This window comes from Amyelois transitella, chromosome 18 (assembly GCF_032362555.1).
Source record: "Amyelois transitella isolate CPQ chromosome 18, ilAmyTran1.1, whole genome shotgun sequence".
Taxonomy (NCBI): domain Eukaryota; kingdom Metazoa; phylum Arthropoda; class Insecta; order Lepidoptera; family Pyralidae; genus Amyelois; species Amyelois transitella.
The window spans coordinates 7,959,246-7,979,560 of NC_083521.1; the positions used below are offsets into that span (position 1 = coordinate 7,959,246).

The following is a 20,315-nucleotide window of genomic DNA, read 5'->3' on the forward strand; positions in this document are numbered from 1 at the left end:
ACCAAAATGGGACGCAATAATACTAAATACTTGATGATATTATTAGATGAAACATAATATATGTTCAGTAATTTTTTTTTATAGATTTCGTTTTATTCTTTCGATATAGGATTATGATTATTGTTATGTTACTCGAATAAAGTTATTGATAGATTGTAAGTTAATGTTTTGATACCAAATTGAGATATTACGGCTCTCGCAATAAATATTTTAATTCAACTTGATGTTTTATTATTACCCTAGCTTCGCTTCCGCGAAAGCTTCTAGAAATATTAAGCATTTATACATTCCTTGATCGTCGCAGGTAGAGTCTGTCTAGTCGTGGCATAAAGTAACGGCAGCAAATAAAATATTAATTTACAGTTTAACTAGTGAGCAGGGCAATGCTGGAAAAAGTCTGATAATAAATCAAAGTATCAAATTATTAGTAGCATTATAGTGTTAAAAACTAAATGCTTTTTTAATTTTGCCGCTTTTGTTCTGCCACGCACGATTCGGTAGACAGCCACGATGTACCTACAACGCTATAAAATACAAATTTCATTTAAATGCGTAGTTTAAGGTAGCGGGGAAAAGTAGTTAGTGTGTCAAAACTCATTTCTCGCGCTGACGTCTGTACTTGAAAGATAATTTGAAAAAGTCTAGTTTACGAATCTGTCCGCCTGTTTCTGAAAACTGACGCTTCGATTTACCTAAACCCCCTTGCCCCTCTAAAGGAGCATACAGGGGGTCAGCTTTTTTAGTTTAACGGCTAACGAAGTCGCGGGCAATCTCTAGTGCTAAATATGTTTGCCGGATCTAAATCTAAGCTGGCGAGGTTGCATAACGCGATAATAAAAGGTTACCCAATCCAGTTTATGGTCAAAAGGTGTACCCCGGGCTCCTCTCCACGATGTGAAGATGCAACTGACAAACGGCAGGAGGGAGAGGTGTATGTATTGATACATACATACATACATACGAGCACGTCTTTATCCCTTACGGGGTAGACAGAGCCAACAGTCTTGAAAAGACTAGATAGGCCACGTTCAGCTATTTGGCTTAATGATAGAATTGAGATTCAAATAGTGACGGGTTGCTAGCCCATCGCCTAGAAGAAGAATCCCAAGTTTATAAGCCTATCCCTTAGTCGCCTTTTACGACATCCATGGGAACGAGATGGAGTGGTCCTATTCTTTTTTTTTTATTGGTGCCGGGAACCACACGGCTTGTATTGATAATCGTATTTAAAATAAACATTACCAAAGTAACCGGCGGCACGTCCCGTAAAACGTGACCGCGTGACTCGGACGCGGCCACGTGTCGGCGGAACTCTCGGTGGTCAATAACAAGCTTTGTTTTACATCGTTGGTCGCTAATGACCTCTGTGGCGCAGTGGCTCAAACGGCAGGTTCTGGGTTTGATTACCGATGCGTGTTAATATGTTAGCTTACTTTACTATACATTTTATGATCATTTTGCTCATAATTTGTAAATACGGTAACGTTACGAGAAATGCTTAAGCGAAATAAATAAATATTGATAAATATTAAGTACAGTGAAGAGATTGGGAGAAATTGAAAAAAGGTCTTTAGGGGTGTTGTGTCCAATATGTGGACCGTTGTGTGTATTTAATATTTTTTTTATGTCGTTTGTCCTTTTTTTATTAAGACTACTCTAGGAATCTCACACATACATCAGTTTCACATTATTGTCCCATATGGATATAACACAATCAATAGATATGCATATAGTACTGTTATAAATGCGAAAGTAAGTTTGTTTGTTTGTTTTCCCGTCACGCTCTATCTACCGAACCAAACTTATTAAAATTTCGCGTATCTGGAGAAGACAAAAGGTTTCATGCACGTAAAAACTATAGTTCCCGTGGGATTTGCGATAACGTGTATTTATTTGTAGGTGGCGCGGGCGAAACTGCGAGTAAAATTAAAAAGTATAAAATCGTGAACCAGATGTTTAAAATTGGGCTACGGCTGTGACCTCAATAACAAGGTACCTGAGATTCTACAGCTATTCCGCGTCTGTTAGTTAGTTACATAATAGCTAAGGTCACACGTGTAAAAATATGTGTCAATCGGTACCCTGTGAGCTCACAAACAAGTTCCAATAATACGTGGCAACAAGACCGCAAGCCTGAATGCTGTGATTCTATACGTATAAGTTTGTTAGTAGGGTCCCCAAAATACCAGATTCTTTTTGTTATTAAACATGTGGGTTACATATATATATACTTCAAAGAAGAAGGATATGCCGTTATGTGGTGAAACATCTCTCAAAACGTCACACGCCAACAACCAATGACAGCGAAAGGATGTGACGCGCTTAGCCAATAGCAGCGAAGAGATATAATCGGGCAAGCAAAGATTTCCTAGAGCCACGGTTCTTTAGGCATAACACAACACATAGGTGTTGCAACAGGATAGGCTGACAGAAGATTATTGGCCTTCATTGACGGTCGAGCTTTTTTAAACGACGCTACTAATTTCATAAAGAAACTTTTGTGTAACATATTTACTTACGTCGAACTACAACACACGCTCCTATCAGGTCAAGTTTCTGGCTTATTCGTTATTTGATTGGGATAAACATTATCCCAGAAATCCCGGACGGGTGGCAGCCCTGTCCGCAACTCGGTGACCCCGTTAGGGATGCCAACGACCCAGATTCTCGGCCTCGGCCCGCAGCCTGCACCGTGCAGCTTCAACTAGACACATGCTCTATAAACCTAGACCCAATTTAAGGGGCTTTAACGTTTTGTTTGTTTTTTTTTGAACTTATATTTTATGATGTACTAGCGACCCGCCCCAGCTTCGCACGGGTGCAAAATTATGAATGTTATTAGGTATACATAAAAACCTTCCTCTTGAATCACTCTACCTGTTACAAAAAACCGCATCAAAATCCGTTGCGTAATTTTAAAGATTTAAGCATACAGACAAACAGACTTAAATAGCGACTGTGTTTTATACTATGTAGTAAAGAGATACAAAATATACCTTGATGTCAAAGATTGAAGTGACAATGGCTTGCAAAGCGCCAGTGTAGAAGAAGCGGCGGAAAGAAGTGCACTATATACGTGAGTACGTTTGTAATTAAAGTAAGTGTAAATATTTCTGCAGCCTGTCATCCCCCTAACGTTAGTCCTGGATATGCCCTCATCTTTGGGTAGAGGAGCCCGGGGATCGCTTATAAACACGATCCTCGATTTTAGTAACAGGTGTAAATTACGAAGTAATTCCCTTTGAAGCAAACTTTGCAGGGCAACGTTACCCATATTGAAACGTGGTTATATACAGTGGCGTAACTACAGGGTGGCAAGTCGGCAAAATGCCACGGGCCCCCAGCCGGAAGGGGCCCCCGGTCAGAGGAGAATCCCAACTCCCAACATTTCTTATTTATCATACATGTTTAGTAAAAAAAGTTTTAGTCTTTGATTTATTTTTGTTACCTACTCAGTTTCCTACACAAGTAAAAAAATATCAAAAACTCAAATCTTTTGTAAAAAAGGGTTGTAACCCAGTTTTAGAACGTACCTATCCGATGAATTTGCCACGGGCCACGAATGGTATAGTTACGCCACTGGTTATACATCACTAATCTTTATCGTTCGACCACCGACAATATAACTATCTGCAACCTGTCTGATTAGGTATATCAACAATTAGTATTAAGCGACCCTTGATAAAAAAACTGCGGAGGATTCGAACCTCGAAACGGGCACGCTTTTTTTCATAATCACATAATATGTACCTCAAACTCGTTCACCGATAGTCTGATATAGATAGTGAAATTTTCAAACAAGCAATTTATCATTCATTGCTTTCATAATGTACCTTTACAGTAGGTGCATTTACAATAAACATAACACATATACTACGCGTTATTTATGTAAGAAAACTTTCTACACATGTAAGTTTTCTAAAAGGGAATATCACTAAATACCTATTACTAAGTACTTACACGTTCCTACTATTTTTGTGTAAAAGAAAATTGTACGTACCTATCTCTGCAAGTCTCCGTGGAGCGTGAAAAGGGAAGAAATGTAGGAGCGAGCCAGAAACTGGGGCACATCTGCCGCCTTTGAACATTAAGTGCTAGACGTGGCGGCGAGTTTAATATGCATTTTAAATTTATTCGTTTTAAGTTCTCTCAAAATATTTATTTATTATTTATTTAAATCTTTATTTAAAAAAAAATTAAATGTACAAAAGGCGAACTTTATATTATTCTTAATTTAAATAAAAATTGTTACAAAAAGCTACCATAAGCCCTTACGATAAGGCGAGAAATTAAAAATCTTAATTAATTAGTCGTATCTGCCTGACTGTGATATCTGCCGTTTCATCTATGAAAGCTATCTAAGTATAAAGTTACCCGTGCAATCTCACGGTTGACTAGTCGCGCCTCTTGACCGCGCTCGTTATTTCCTCGCTCCCGGCAATAACACCCTAATTGAGAGCTCTCCTTGTCTCTTTAAGATTAAAGAAAGCTTGGTACTATAAGATTGTAAGTTAAAAAACGATGATCAGATTTAGAGATGGTAAGGAGTTCTTCTTCAACCTGGCGATTTTCCGATTATATCCTCACCTGTCTAGAGATCTTGGATTGGGTAAGTAAGGTTTTTACACGAAGCTTCTCCCATCTGACCTCCGCAACCTTTGCAGGGGAACGTAATCTATATTGGATCATGGTTCCAGTTACTTGAAAGTGGTTTATTTTTTGCAACGGTTTTTAATCAAATGAATGGACATAACTCAAAAGAGAATCATCATCACATGGCCGATGTAGGATTTTAACCTGTGTCTTCTCATGCATATCACTTATTTAAATATTATTACTTATAGAAAAAAATATTTAATTAATATTTTAGCACTTTGTCTTACTTTATGTATAAATATTATTAATGTTTTCAACTACGAATTTGAGTAAGTGGTGTTTACCTTCAATGGTTTGCAAAATATGTATTAGATTTATTAGATTGTATATCATGTATCAATGCAGTATATAATGGTAGATCAAATAAATAAATTGTTCAACCTATCAATCGATTAGACCAACGACGCCCATCTTTTGTAAACGCTCTTAAGCTTTTATTTAGAAATAGTTACATTTTGTGGGTGCTGCATTGATTCGCCGAACAAATCAATTATTTTTTATTTTCCCTCGTATAAGGCTTAGATCCTAAAGAAATGTGTGTAAATACCTTCTAACCTTTTTGAATTATTTTATACTTATTTAAGAGAAAACTAGAACATTCTTCTTGAATTCTCCCGCCGACACTGACATGAGACTGTCAGAAATAGCAAACACAAAAAAAAGTATTTTTGAAATTATACTGAATTAATTAAAAATCAGAATTAAAATGACCGATTCGAATGTTTCCAATCCTGAAATTCCCGAAGCTCTACTTACAATCAGATCGGAAAGTAGCAAAAGCGACACGAAGAGTAAAGGTGAGCCTCGTAATTCCTATGAAGTATTCAGAAATCACACTACGGCAGTGGAGGTTATTGTGAAAGAAGTACCATACAAATCTAAAAAGTCTATAGATGATATCAACTTGAGTAAACAGAACCTTAAAATCAGAGGCCTTGAAGAAACGAATGCGATGTTATTGGAGGATTTACATAAATCTAATGCAAACCTGGTTAGGACTACCAGCAGATTGAAGATGGTGTTCGCTGAAATGAAAAAACAAGTGGAAACAGCCTATTCACACGAGGCAGAAGCGCAGGAGAGATATCTGAATCTTCAACTTGAAAACGAGAAGTTAAAAGCATTGTTGGAATCCAAAACGAACTTTGTGGCAAAGTTGAAAAAGGAAATGTGCAATCTCAAGAAAGTGATCAAATTTGTCGTAAAGAGCATATCGGCTGTACCAGCAGTATCGCAAGTATCATTTACTTCTGATACTGAATACGATATTTTTGAAAAAGATCTAAGTAAAGGTGACCATGTCAAATTTTTGGGCAGTTTATATGATGGGACAATAACATTTAACAGTACGGCGTTATCTCGGGATATGAAATGCTCGATAGAGAAGAGGTTTTAGATTTTTGTTACACTTTGTACGTGAGTCTCTGGAAAAAATGTGGGAGTTTCATTTGTATATCTGTTTTGTTTTGAGATAGCATGATGTAATATTGTAAAATGTTTGCTAAGTAAATTAAATTTCATTCGTTTTGCGTTTTTAATAGAGTCATCTAGAGGCCTTTGAGTCATGTGACTTTTGGCTGTGACTACCATGATTGCTTCAGTAGATAACGCGTGAAGAGAAAACAAACAAACAAATAAATAAACTTAGTTTCGCATTCATAATATTAGTATGGATTAGCTTAAAAGCGCGCAAATTTAGCGCCAACTACAAAAGGATACAGGTTTTCGAAAGTTTCACGGGAACTTATAGTTTTTACCGGAATGAAAAGTACCTTATGTCCTTTTCCAGACTATATACATACATATAGGTAAATATATATAATACGCAAATAAAAAAAAAGGTTCAGTAGTTAATGCGTGAAAAAACAACAAACAAACATATTAACCTACTATCGAAAAACACCTCTCTCAAAATGCCTAAGCTAAATGCATTACGGAGCTGTGACCAGAATCAATCGGTGCAAGAGCGGTGCATACCCGCCGCCCGGGTGCAACCGGGACGCGCCGTGACCGGGTCACCCGGTCGCCGCCCGGTCACTAGGGCTCGGCCCCGCCCAGCTAGACCCGTCTGTTTATCGGTATATGTATAACCACCCTTTAGTACTCCACTTTAAAAATACAGATCACCTGATTTTAGTAGTGGTCTCTTGTACGGGATTTATTCTATTTCAATAAGATGTATACCTAAATAATATAACACACAACGTACACATTCTTTTTCACTAATGCTGATTCCTGACTGCTAAGAAGTGTTGCCTATTAGTTTAGATTTATCATAAAAATTTCACTTTATTTGTTTTTTTTTCCCTTTCGTTTACGGTATGAAAATAATGTAACTGACATTCGGAAGAAGCCTGACTCCCACACCACAGGGAAACCTTCAATGGGGGCCAGCACAACAAACTTTTGTAAACTCATACTGAATAAACGATAGTTGTATTTGTATATTTTGTAATATGATTATTATTTGTTTATGCATAGAACACACAGGTTGGCAATATTGCGAAGATAACAACATCCTTCCTGTTTACCTCTTCCAGATAAGAGCATGTCTGTCTAAGATTAATTTTATATAATTGTCGATTCGATCTCAATTAACGTTGTTCAATGCCAACAAGTTTTATTTACGTGTCCCGAAATGCCTGGGGACACAGCATTTATTTTTATTTTATTTTATTTATTAATGGAAGTCTTACAGTCTAATTTATATGATATATAAGTTGTTTAAGTTGGCAAAATGTTTCCTTTAAAAATCACATGAATTGTTTGTTAAATATATAACTAATTTTGAATCTGAATTATCTGCTATCTTCATAAACTACATATTAACCGCAGTTTCGCGCGCGTTAGTACTAAACATTACGAAATAGATTTGAGTTTATTACTTACAAGGAAAAAATAAAAATGTTTTCACTTTTTCTTCTCCTATACCATGCCAACTATTGGTGCAACACGCTTGCTCTGTTAAACCTAGACATACTTTTGTCCTACTATGTATTTTTAACCGTGTTTGCCTGCAAATAAATAAATTTAAAAAAAAATTCAATTCAATTCAATATATATACATATATATTAAAGAGTTAAGGTATAACAGGGAAACTGATTGACTGACATATACAACGCACAGTCCAATTTCTGGATATAGATATTAAAGTGGTGCACTAGAGAGGATTTTTCTAAATTCGCGCGAATTTATGTAAATCTTTTTGTTCTACGCAGGCGGACTTTGTTTTAGACGGCGGATATTTTTAATAGTTAAATTTTACATACATACACCCCGCAAAAGATAAATACGTGACTAACGTCTATATCTTTTGCGGGGTAGATAGAGCCAACACTCTTTAAAAGATTGAAAGGCCACTTTCAGGCTGCATGGTTAAGTGATGGAAATGAAATTTTAATAGGGCCAGGTTGATAGCTCATCGCTTACAAGAAGAATCCCAAACAAAACAAACCAATGTTTACCAAATACCATTAATAATATCATACACGCGAATGTTTGTATCTGTTCGTCTGTTACGGTTTCAGTGGTAAACACAGGAACTTTTGTCTAGAAATTCCTACTAGAACGCCCTTAGCAAAAGCTAGTTCAAAATAGGTCTTATTTACCACACACGAACTAAGTTCGAGCTCGGAATAAATCGATAGGACATTCCTCCACGTCCCATTTACTGGCTTTAAACACTTCTTAGCCAAAGAGTTCCGAATATTCTGAGTTATTGGAGTTTTATTCTTGAATGGGAAAACATTCAAATATTTCAATTCTTTAAATACTCTGTAATCTACACATATTGATGTAATACAATGCACCAACTTAGTTGGCCACTGAATAGACAAAATCGATATCATCATAAATACATATATCACGTCGTTATATCTTACCGGGTAAACAGAGCCAACAGAAACGACCTAAATTGGAATTGAGATTCAAATAGTGAACGAAAAAAAATTAATAAAAATGAATAAAGGTTTCAGTTTTAAATTTGTGCGATGAATAAACGTCGTCCTCGTCCAGGGCTAAAAGTTAAGATAAGACGCTAATGTGCCGAATTTTAGAAAATTGCACATAATTAAAAAAGTAAGGTAATTTTTTTAGAAACTATATGTTAAATACGTCTAAAAAGATAAACGCCAGCGGAGCTGCGGACAAGAGCAAATACGATATATATAACAATACTGTAATGTAATCCGGCTAAAAGAATTAGGAATCTAATCGAATAATATCGCATCCCAAACTCATATCGTTACTATTCCGAGCTCGATCTAGACTTATACCATTTGCTATCGAACTATAAGCCGTTTGGATGCAAGACCGTTATTACTGCATTTTTCATCGACACCCGAATGGGCGTCAGTCCCATTCTGTGAGCATTATTTACTACTGATGGAGTCCCCATTTCTCCTGAAAGGCTACGCCGATCCCGCCCGACTACAGCCGAACCCCCCCGAAATACCCGAGCGCTCGCCTTCAACTCAGTCGCTATACAACCTCCATCGGTCCTGTCCGCTTATCAACCTTCATGCTGTCACACACATGTGATCAACTTTTTTTTAAATAGTGTAGTGCTATTCCATAATCAAATTCAAATATTCAGTTCGATATTCTTCAGTGGCGATTTTTAAAATGGGTTACAATGTGAATTTAGCCAGACGGCGACACTAGCTTTCTCCAGGTTCGTACGAAGTTGTATTATGTAGAACCTAGTGTACATTTTATGGGCCGGTTGGGACTAAATCCTATTTGGTTGGGTGAATATTATTAATTTTGGTGAATAGCAAACTTTAATTGAGATTGTCACTCATTTTTTGATAAAAAAAAATAATACGCTTCAGGGTATTCTAAAATTTACATTGACCGGCAAAAGTGTCTAAACTTGAGATTCATTTACCGTAGAAAATCATAGTCATGAAAAGTCATTCATGAATTTTATCATTCATCTAAACATACAAGGAAAATAGTATGTTTACAGTTCGCACGCGGCTGCGGTCGCGGGTGGATGAAGTACATTCATAACTGATATATTTATGCATCTTTTATTATTGTTTCGTTGCATTCTAATCCATTCAGTACATTTTCAATGAAGTAAAGTAAAAAATATTTTAATGTTTTCCAACAATCGTACATGAAAAATACATAGGTATATAATAAATTGCTGTTAGCAACACCAATTGAAAGAGACTGGAGACTGATGAAGGCAGGGCCTGTGATACAGTACTCTAGTGCTCCCGCTTTTACATGTGGTATTTACATATCAAAGACTTATAAAATTAAATAGTATTGTAATGATATATTCATACAAACTTTCGTAATATTTATAGTATTAGTTTGTAGCACCAGTTGTGAGCTTAAGTTTTGAATTAATATTAATAAAACCACGAGTCACTGCCACATTTATCTTCTTTGAGAATTACAATAGATAATACATATCACGTCCTAATTCCTTTAGGGGTAGACACAGCCAAGAGTCTTGGAAAACCTCTAGTTAACGTCCAGCTTGATAGTATTCGTTCATTCATTCTTACAATCATGTCTATATCTTTTGCGGGGTAGACAGAGCCAGCAGTCTTGAAAGACTGACAGGCCACGTTCGGCTGTTAAGCTTAATGATAGAATAGAGATTTAAATAGTGACCAGTTGCTAGCCCATAGCCTATAAGAAAAATCCCAAGTTTATAAGCCTATCCCTTAGTTGCCTCTTACGACATTCATGAGAAAGACATGTAGTATAATAGTGTGTAGTATAATGATGGAATTTCTTGAGAACCAAGCTATAATAAATCGATTTTGATTAAATTTCCCACAGGTTATGGGCTACTTACGGAAATTCCCACGGGGTTGAATCACCGCGCAAACGTATACAAAATTTACTGCGGCTCAGATGGGATAAAATTCACCCGCCGATTCCCTCGGGACTCATTCCGTGTCTACACAGAACTCCCATGTCGACGAAAACTAAATAAATAGCCACATAAAACAACTATTTTAACGGGCCGTGGCCGTGGGTTCAAATCCCACGCAAAAATACTGTCTTCCGTTTTCAGTTTGGTAACAACTTTATTGTCGGCGTGAATCACTGGATCGTTGGGTGAAATACATACATAGGGGAGAGCGGGGCTGGTGTTAACAGGGGTAAGAATTAACAAGCTTATTCCTGCCAAACGTAAAGTGTTAAAAATATGAGACTCGGTTTAGAAATACTATATACGCAGCCGAATGTGTCCTGACTTGTCAGTTGCCGGCCGGCCATCGCATGTAATAGTTGTGAGTAGTGACCTCGGATTGACAGGTAAGAGAACTTTTCTTGTGTTGCAATAAATTGATTTAAGACTTATTTATTCCCTAAATTGATTCAAAGTTTATACTAAATCAAACTGTAATTTATTGACAGTAAAACTATATTATTTGTTTGTAATTATTTTGACTAGATTATTTGCTGTAATTGGTTAAGTAAAAAAAGTAGCCTTGGGGCTAAAATTAACAAATTGAGTGGGGTAAGTATTAACATGTTAAGTATTGAGTATTAACATGTTAATACTTACCCCGAATGTAGGTATACATACAGTATTAACTAAGTGTTTTTTTACAATAGTATTTTTTTTGTAGAATGAGAAACTATAAAAGGAAGAGCACAAGGAGGTTTACATCTCAAGAAGTATTAGAGTTAGCAGCTAAAGAAGTTCTGGAAAAAAATAGAAAGTATATAGACTAATGATTGTTGAGTACTTATAGTTAATTGAAAAGATTATGTTGTTGCTGTTGAAGAAGATATTATTTTATTTACCTTATTAGGACTCTATAAGACTGTTAACACTAAAAAGTTTATTTAATTTTTATACATTAAGTTTAAAGTTGTTGTGTGTGTCAATATTATATAGGCTTAAAAATCATTTGACTGTGAGAATGATTGTTAATTAGTGTAGATTTAAAACAATATACTATATTCTTTCAGTTCCTATCATAAAAACTACTGATTTATTTAATCTTAAGTACAATAAAACATTTTTATTAATATAAAAGACATTTTATTTATGTATTTTAATAGAATTATAGTCTGTGTTAATTATTGTCCTTTACGTTAATACTTACCCCAGCTCTGTTAATATTTGCCCCAGATACGGGGTATGTCTTAACAAACGACTTTTTTGGTTTTGATTAGTCTGTTTCTAAAATTACTTACCTAGCTGATAGTTTTTGTTACTAATATCATAGCCAGATAATCAAAGCATGTTATAAACAAAAAATAAAACAAAAATGTTAATTACTATTGAAAATATAAACCATAAGGCAAAATTTGTTAGTACCAGCCCCGCTCTCCCCTACATACATAAAATCACGCCTCTTTCCCGGAGGGGTAGGCAGAGACTACCTCTTTCCACTTGCCACGATCTCTGCATATTTCCTTCGCTTCAGCTCCAGCTCGGCGGTTTCGAGTACTTTTGACCTGGGGGCCAACCACAAGCTTTTGTAAAACAATCTTATTTCAAGGAAGTCTTATTATAAGCTTGTAATAACATTACTCATATTCGTACCATGACCTCTATCACGCAATCTTATTTTATTCCTGCTTAGTGTTGCGAAAGAATGAATGATTTATTGACTTTGTCTATTCCCTGCTAAAGGATAAAAAGAAACAGCGCTATATATAATACATAACGCCATCCCCTTCAATCGCTTTCAATTGTCGTTCCGTATAACGCATTAAGTACGATGATAAAAATTTATAATAATATAAGTATAAAAGTTGCTGTAAATTATTTAAAAGTGTTTATTTACAAAAACATTAGGATATTTACGTAACTTATTATGTAATATAAACTAATATCTCAAACATATGATTTAAAATGTTGATAAATAAGTATGAAACCTAATCTTTATGACGAGGTGAATCGTGAACGGAACGCAAGGTCGCATGCTGTCATAGGCGAAAAAAAATTTGAAATGTAAACAAACCCAACTCAAGTGTTTCAAACTTTAAATAAGATTTATGTTAGTTTTAAATGGTGAATAAAAAACTTTCTTCGACTGAGCCATAATAGGTGAGGCCTATTTTAATCTTATGGCTCATTTTCATATTCGTCTCTTCAGCGTCACCATTGAAATAAAGTGAGTTTTGTTCAAAACCAATTTAATGAATAAAACTTTAGTTATGTGGTTTAAAATAATTTTACTAAATAAGACGACGACGACATACGACGGCGTTTTCTTGATCTAACCTCTTCGGAGTTAGCGGCTTCGTCGGCTTCCAAGAAATCGAAAATTTCGAAGTTCAAATCCATTGCTAAACAATTGCAGTCACTACCTATAATATTCACGTTCACTTTCTAATAAGCTTTTTTCCGAAACTATGTAGATTTACTCACTTATTTCAGCAAATAATAGTAAATAATGTTGTATCCGTTGCGAAAGAGGAACTTTTTTAAGATTGCTAAATTTGACATTAAAACAATAATGCTATAGGCGTAAAGTCACGTCATGGTACCAATTTGAATGAACGAAATAGAGGTGACGTCACCAAAACTATCTGAAAAAGTAATATTGTTTTAAGCTTGTTTTAAAGACCTCGTGGTGCAAAAAATCAATGTAATATTAAACTAATACTGCTATAAGACGTTGTGGTTGGCCCCCAGACCCTGAAAAGATTAAGTGAGAGAACCACGTGGCTTTTTCTTAATTATTTAGCGTTTGAATATAGGTATGGTAACGAATATATACATATGTACGAGGCTCAAGCAGCATTTGGGAAAATTAATTTATTTAATAGAATGTACCGTGTGGTTCCCGGCACCAATAGAAATAAAGAATAGGACCACCCCATCTCATTTTCATGGATGTCGTAAAATGAGACTAAGGGTTAGGCTTATAAACTTTGGATTCTTCTTTTAGACGATGGGCTAGCAACCTGTCTCTATTTGAATCTCAATTCTTTCTTTAAGCCAAACCGCTGAACGTGGCTTATCAGTATTTTCAAGACTGTTGCCTCCGTTTACCCCGCAAGGGATATAGACGTGATTATATTTATGTAGGATATTTACGGCCAGCTATGGTCAAGTCAGAAACCTACCCGATCTAATCAGTTAGCGTAATTTGCTCAGCTGTTAAACTTGATCGAGTATGTACGAGTACCATTCACATTAATAATATTTGTAAGAAGTGAGCTTTGTGATTGATGGCCGCCGCGCTAATACATTCCACACACTTGTAGGTAATTATTTACGTAGTTTATTGAGTTTTTTAACCGCCATCAAAAAAAGGTGAATCGCGGTTTGACTTGTATCTATGTATGTATGTTTGTCCGCGAATTTCTCGCGTTTCGCTTAACCGATTTTAATGCGGTTTTACAGGAAATTGTATGTTTTGTTTAGCAGGTTTTAGAAATTTAACCAACTTCAAAAGTGGAGGAAATCGATCGGAGGCGTTTCTGTTACAAAAAGTATTAGTATGTTGCCTTCTAAGATATATTTTGACGAAATAATTACATTTAAATCTAATGTGTTCTTTAGAAGTGAAAGCGGACAAGAGTTGTATGACAAAATACCCTATGAAGGACTAGCTCCGTCCCGGGGGAAATACTGAATAAAATTACACTGTGTGTTTTTTTAATGTTATATTCTAACCGTGTATAAAATTTCTTCACAATCAGTCTAGTACATTTTGCTGGAAAGTAAAGCAAAACATACACCCACACATCCTTACAAAACTTCGCATTTATTATTAGTAGAATTGTATTAGAAGGAGTTGGATATGATTTTTCGTAGCGACAACGAGTATCGTAGCACAATCACAAACTCGTAGACGTTGTAGCGCAGTCGTAGCATATTTCATAGGTGTGATGATTATAAAGTTTACAAAATTTAAATGCATTCTTCTTGTTTTTTTTTTATTTTTATATCGTATTTTTATATACAAATGTATCGTATTCAAGATCGATATAATTTAATTCTCTTAACGTTTTCAGGTCCAGCCAAACCACAGAATGTTCTGCCTATGCCGACGATATAAAGATGAACACGGTAAGTAATTTGTTATATAGTGTAAATTCCGAATCTCAAGGAATATTATAAAAGCTTAAGTAAGTTTGTTTGTTTGTTACCTCTTCACGCCTTATGTAATTAACCATTGTTGTCTGTAGAAGGACATAGGGTACTTTTCGTCTCGGTAAAAACAATAGTTCCCGTGGGGTTTGCGAAAAACGTGCAGTGGTAGTAGTGGGTGGCGCTAAATTCGCGCGGGCGTCTGTGTATTTGCCTCTGTTTATCATAAACATTTACAAACAACTACGCAACGGCTAGCAATTTTCATTACAATTTAACACTTCAAACATCCTACTAATATTATAAATGCGAAAGTTTGTAAGTATGTCAGGATGTCAGTATGGTTTTTTGTTACTCTTTCACTCAAAAACTACTGAACCGATTACGATGAAATTTGGTATGTAGGTAGCTGAAGACTCAGAATAACATACAAGCAAATTTTTATCCCGGAGTTGCCGCGGAATAGATAGGGTTTCCATGCGGACGAAGTCGCGGGCGGCCTCTAGTAAATTTATTTATTTATTTAAACTTTATGCACGTAAAATGTACAACAGGTGGACTTAATGCCACAAGGCATTCTCTGCCAGTCGAACCTTCGGACCAAACTGAGATGGATGTACGGGAGATGCAATGACTTATTAAAAAAATATATAATAATAAAAATATGAATAATAGATTACTTTATACACTAACATATAATATAGTTTACATACATAAGTATGATTATAGATATATACTGTATACAAAACAAATATACAGAATTATATAATGACGGAGCGTCGCCGGCGGTTAAGTGCTCTCACGAATACATTTTTAACTATTTGAAGAATACCCATTATCGAAGTTGTGAAGTAAACTTGTTCATTGGGCCGCTGGTAAGTAATGACGAGGGGATAAGTAAGCCACTTAATTTAAAAGTTTATTTGTCAGAAAATGTAGAAAAATATTATTTATATATTTTTTTTATTTAGTGCCGTGTGGTTCCCGGCACCAATAGAAAAAAGAATATGACCACTCCATCTTTTTCCCGTGGATGTCGTAAAAGACGACTAAGGGATAAGCTTATAAACTTGGTAATCTTCATTTAGGCGATGAGCTAGCAATTGGATGATGGTTACACATTCGGTTGCTTGACTTAAATAATAACTTAACCATCGTACAAAAACTCATACGGTCTAATTGAAAATCTCCTTGTTTTTTGTAGTAAATTATTAGGCAACCCAGTAAATTTTAGTCCCTGCCCGTTTCATTCTCAAGGGTTTACATATTAAGTCGCTAAAAGTTAATTTAAAAATGTACTGAACCCTAAAACGTTAAAAACTTTTATATCACGGCCTCCGCGACCCGGCGGCGGTCCAAATTTTGATTAATTAAGTAGGTAGTTAATGTTCGTATTGATTATGAAGTCGCCATTTTAACAGATTTTTTATGTGTTTTCTATCTTTAATATTTAAAAGTCTTCCGTAACTGAATGACTGACTGACTGACAACGTACAGCCTAAATCGCTGGGTCTGTAAATTAGAGACTTTAAATTTGGTACGTAGGTTCCCTCTTATGTGGTTTAGGTGTGCATTTAAAGAGAATTTCCAGAAATTCCCGGGGGAACGCAAATAAACGGCATTTTTGGTTTTACGCGGGCATGCTCCTGTTGACTATGTAAATATTATTTGTTTTGCAAGACTGTCCGTATATGTATCTTCTTTCAATCTGTCACTTTCCCTGAATCCGAATCCCACCAGACGAATGGCTTTGTAAACCCCGTCAGGTAAAAAAACGTAACGTGATATTTGAAAGAGTACACGTTACCCTGATTACTGAGGTACCAGAGATGGTAACCCTAGTGAGATAGTAGGAATGAGATCGTAAATGAGTAAGTGAGAGGCGTTAAAGCTGTAGAGGTCAAGTATTGTTTTATGTTCATCTTGACCTTGTGTGACGCTTGTCATACGCATGCCTGATGAGCCTTATGTTAGGTGGTAAATTAATGAGAATGTAGATAGGTAGAACTGTGCATAAATCTTTGATAGTCATGGACTGCTTAAGTTGTCTGTGGAAATATTTCTGGGGCCCTATATATTCTAGGACACACGTTTTATTTGTTATGATGGAACATAATTTTTCATAGTTGTGGTCAAAAAGCCCAACCCAGACTCCTCTCGAGAGAGGTGAGGATGTGACCAGTTCTAGCGCTAGGAGGATGAAAAATGAACACAACTTTTGAAAAGACATCCCTTGTCTTGTAAAAAACTACTCGTATAAAGATATAGAACGATTGTCTATCTATGTGAATATAATCATGTATGTATCCCTTGTGGGGTAGACAGAGCTAATATTCTTGAAAATACTAATAGGTCACATTCAGCTGTAAGTCCTAATGTTAGAATTGATATTAAATTGTGACAGGTTGCTAGGCCATCGCTTTAAAGAAGAAATACAAGTTTCTATCCCTTAGTCGCCTAGTGTATAGACATTCTGTATTTTCCATGATTTGTGCTTGTTTTGTATGTGTATGCGTGAATGAGTACGAGTGCCCAAGGATGCTCAGTCAAGGAATAAGAGAAAAATTCTATATCTGTGTACAATTCAAGTGTCTTTATTTAAAAAAGGAAAAAGAATTTCATTTGATTGTTTGTTGTAATGGCTGGAAATAATGCTATATTTAAAAAAAAAGAAAAGAAAACAATAAATTTTAGCGCGATTATTAAGCTGAAGAGTTCAGTTCATTAAATTTTGGTTCATCATTTTCGTAATTCAATATCATTATTGAAATGTGTTGCATATTTACATAGCTACCTCTAATAATAATAGTCGAAATTATAGTAAACGTTTAAAATCAGTTTGTTATTTAAATTGTCACTTGCAAGTTCTACAGTTTCATATACATACCAGCAGTAGCAGTGCATTAAATTAATCTGTGATTAAGAACGATGATTATTTGGCTATCTTGACTCTGCATAGGTATATATCTTCATTAGTATTTTAATTATATTCACTTCGCATTCTCTGCTAGTGCATTCTCTCTGCATTCTTGCCATATGAGGGAAGGATTTATTACAAGCTAGATATAATCTGTAATAGACCACGGCCTTATGGCCTGGCACAAGCAGATTTTGCTTAAACGGAGGCATCCACAACTGGCTACAATTGTGAACATCTAATAACCCAATAAAAAAAATATTTTTCTTTTTTAATTAAACTAGCACCTAGATGAGTGTTAGATACTCGTATGTTCACGGTGATGATGAATCCCTGAGCAGTAGCGTTAGCGGTCCATTACACACACACTAGATGCCCCTATTCGTATTGTTGACTTGAAAAAGCACTTCCAATTAATTTATGCTCCATAGGGTTTACACAGCCACCTCTTTTTAAGTCTTCGAGGATTTCACCTATTTAAAGAAAAAAAAACGACATTTCCATTCAGTTCCAAATTTAAATTATTAAAAAAAAAATTTAAATACCTGTTGCCAATTATTCTCGGTCACACACCCACCTGTCACCTTGCAATTAATTTAATCTCTTAGCTAATGATCGCGTCACAAATCAGCTGAGTAAATTGAGACCCCTCCATTCTCCAGGTGCCAGGGGTGGGGGACGCCGGGGGAGGGGACGCAGCCATTCATAAAACTAACCTCGATCGATATAAAATGTCTCACCTACCACGAAACCTTATAACCGTATGTCGTAATTACATTTTTAACAATGAGCGAATTCATTGCGCACTTAACAGGCGTTATTCTAAATAAGCCTCGTACCGTGCCGGCATTCGTTAGATAACAATACGAGTAACATTAATCTTCATAAATTTGGATTTATATTTTAATTTAGTAAATATGTATTGTATTTTAAGTCATTTATTCCTCTAGCTTTAAAATAATTTTAGTGGGTCTTAAATCTCTCTATCTCATACTAGCGACGCGCCCCGGCTTCAACGGGTAGCATTTATACCTTTCCCAGCAAACCTTTTTTTCTAACATTTTAAACAAGAACAAAATCCGTCTACAACTTTCCGAGATTAGCGCATTCATACGGACTGAGAAACTGAGAAACTTCAAGGGACTTTATAAAGTACAGTTACAGCTTGAGATACTCGTACAATAAGTATCTAGTGAGTGATGGATAGTAAATGGAGAGACGTAGTCTCTGTCTACCGCAGAAAGAGCCGTGCATGATTATAATGTTATACGAGTATGTACAATTTTTTTTTCATATGTCAAAATTTTTTTATGTTATGCACATTAATTTCATGTACTCTTAACGTTGCTCTGACTCGACTCGTATGAAAAATGTGAAGAAACTTAGTAGATAGAAGTCACTTCGTGTAAAAACCAGACAAACTCACTTCAGTATGAATTGTGATTGAATCTACAATGATTTTAGCCCAGAAAAATGTTATCAAAAAAAAAATCACAGCACCAATCTCTTCCACTTTATAAATGGGGAACTGCTTCCCGAATGAGATAACGTTCAAAATTACATCAATTTTATTTATAGTACCTATAGGCGTGACAAAGATGGCGTGATGTATAAGAAAGAGCTGGATGTAGTCACGAAATCTGGTTATAATAACGGTGCGACAAAGGTGTCTCTTTTATAATGGTTATTCGATATCAAAATTGGTTTTCTCCGAAGTATTTGGGCGTAATCTGCTCGTTGCTTGCGTTCAGAAACCACATTAAATTTAACTGTAAGCAGAAACTATGTTATGTCACGGACTTGCCCGCGTGAACCGAAAAATCTCGTTTATTTCGGATTCCCGTGCAAATTTCTGGATATCATCTTTTAGCTCTTCCATAACTTGCCTAGGAATGGTTGTGAATTTTGTATATGTTGTTACTTTACGTTGTTGTTACTTTTTCGCATAAATTATGTCGTCCTTATACTCTTTGGCATAACGGTTTTGGCATACATGTTTCATGCATAATAAGACTAAGGCGTAATTGATTATTGGCATACGGATGAATGTAACATAATTCACTTGTAGGCTAGGTAAGGTTAGGCATCGCTTATCTGCCAGCCCTCCTGGAAAGAGGCGTGATTTTATGTACAAAAAATATGAATTTTCGAATTAATAAAAACGAGTTTATTTATGTTTATATATGTGCCGTGTGGTTCCCGGCACCAATACAAAAAAGAATAGGACCACTCTATCTCTTTCCCATGCATGTCGTAAAAGCCGACTAAGGGGTAGGCTTATAAACTTGGGATTCTTCTTTTAGGCGATGGGCTAGCAACCTGTCACTATTTGAATCTCAATCCTATCTTAAAGCCAAGTAGTTGAACGTGGCCTATCAGTCTTTACAAGACTGTAGGCTCTGTCTACCCCGCAAGGGATGTAGACGTGATTATATGTATGTATGTATGAGTTTTTATACTTTAAACAATGTGTACCAGCTGTTTCATTTCCCGTACAGATTGTAAAAGTCAATCAAGGAAAAGGCTATTAAACTTGGGATTCGCCTTTTAGGTGATGGGCTGGCGACCTATCCTATATACATAAATCCTATCGTTAAGCCATACAGTGAACGTGGCCTTTCAGACTTTACAAGACTCAATGCTTTTCCTTTACGGGATAGACAACGTAAGAGAAAAAGACGTGATTATATAAATATGTTAGTATGACTATA

At 35.7% G+C, this 20,315-nt stretch overlaps 2 protein-coding genes across 2 annotated transcripts in view; both read left to right on the forward strand.

The window, feature by feature from the left end:
• The first annotated feature begins 5,362 nt into the window (after nt 1-5,362).
• LOC106137400 (uncharacterized) lies at nt 5,363-6,052 on the forward strand. Its single transcript, XM_013338218.2, has one exon. The coding sequence runs from the start codon at nt 5,363-5,365 to the stop codon at nt 6,050-6,052; it is 690 nt and encodes a 229-aa protein (XP_013193672.1).
• An 8,577-nt stretch (nt 6,053-14,629) lies between these two features.
• LOC106137427 (uncharacterized) overlaps nt 14,630-20,315 on the forward strand; it is a 39,024-nt gene continuing 33,338 nt past the window's right edge. Inside the window, exon 1 of the mRNA XM_060949305.1 lies at nt 14,630-14,666. Within this exon, the coding sequence (XP_060805288.1) occupies nt 14,630-14,666 (37 nt within the window). The remainder of the gene's footprint in view (nt 14,667-20,315) is intronic.

Coding starts and splice junctions, on each gene's coding strand:
- LOC106137400 (XM_013338218.2), top strand. CDS start 5,363: ATGACCGATTCGAATGTTTCCAATCCTGAAATTCCCGAAGCTCTACTT.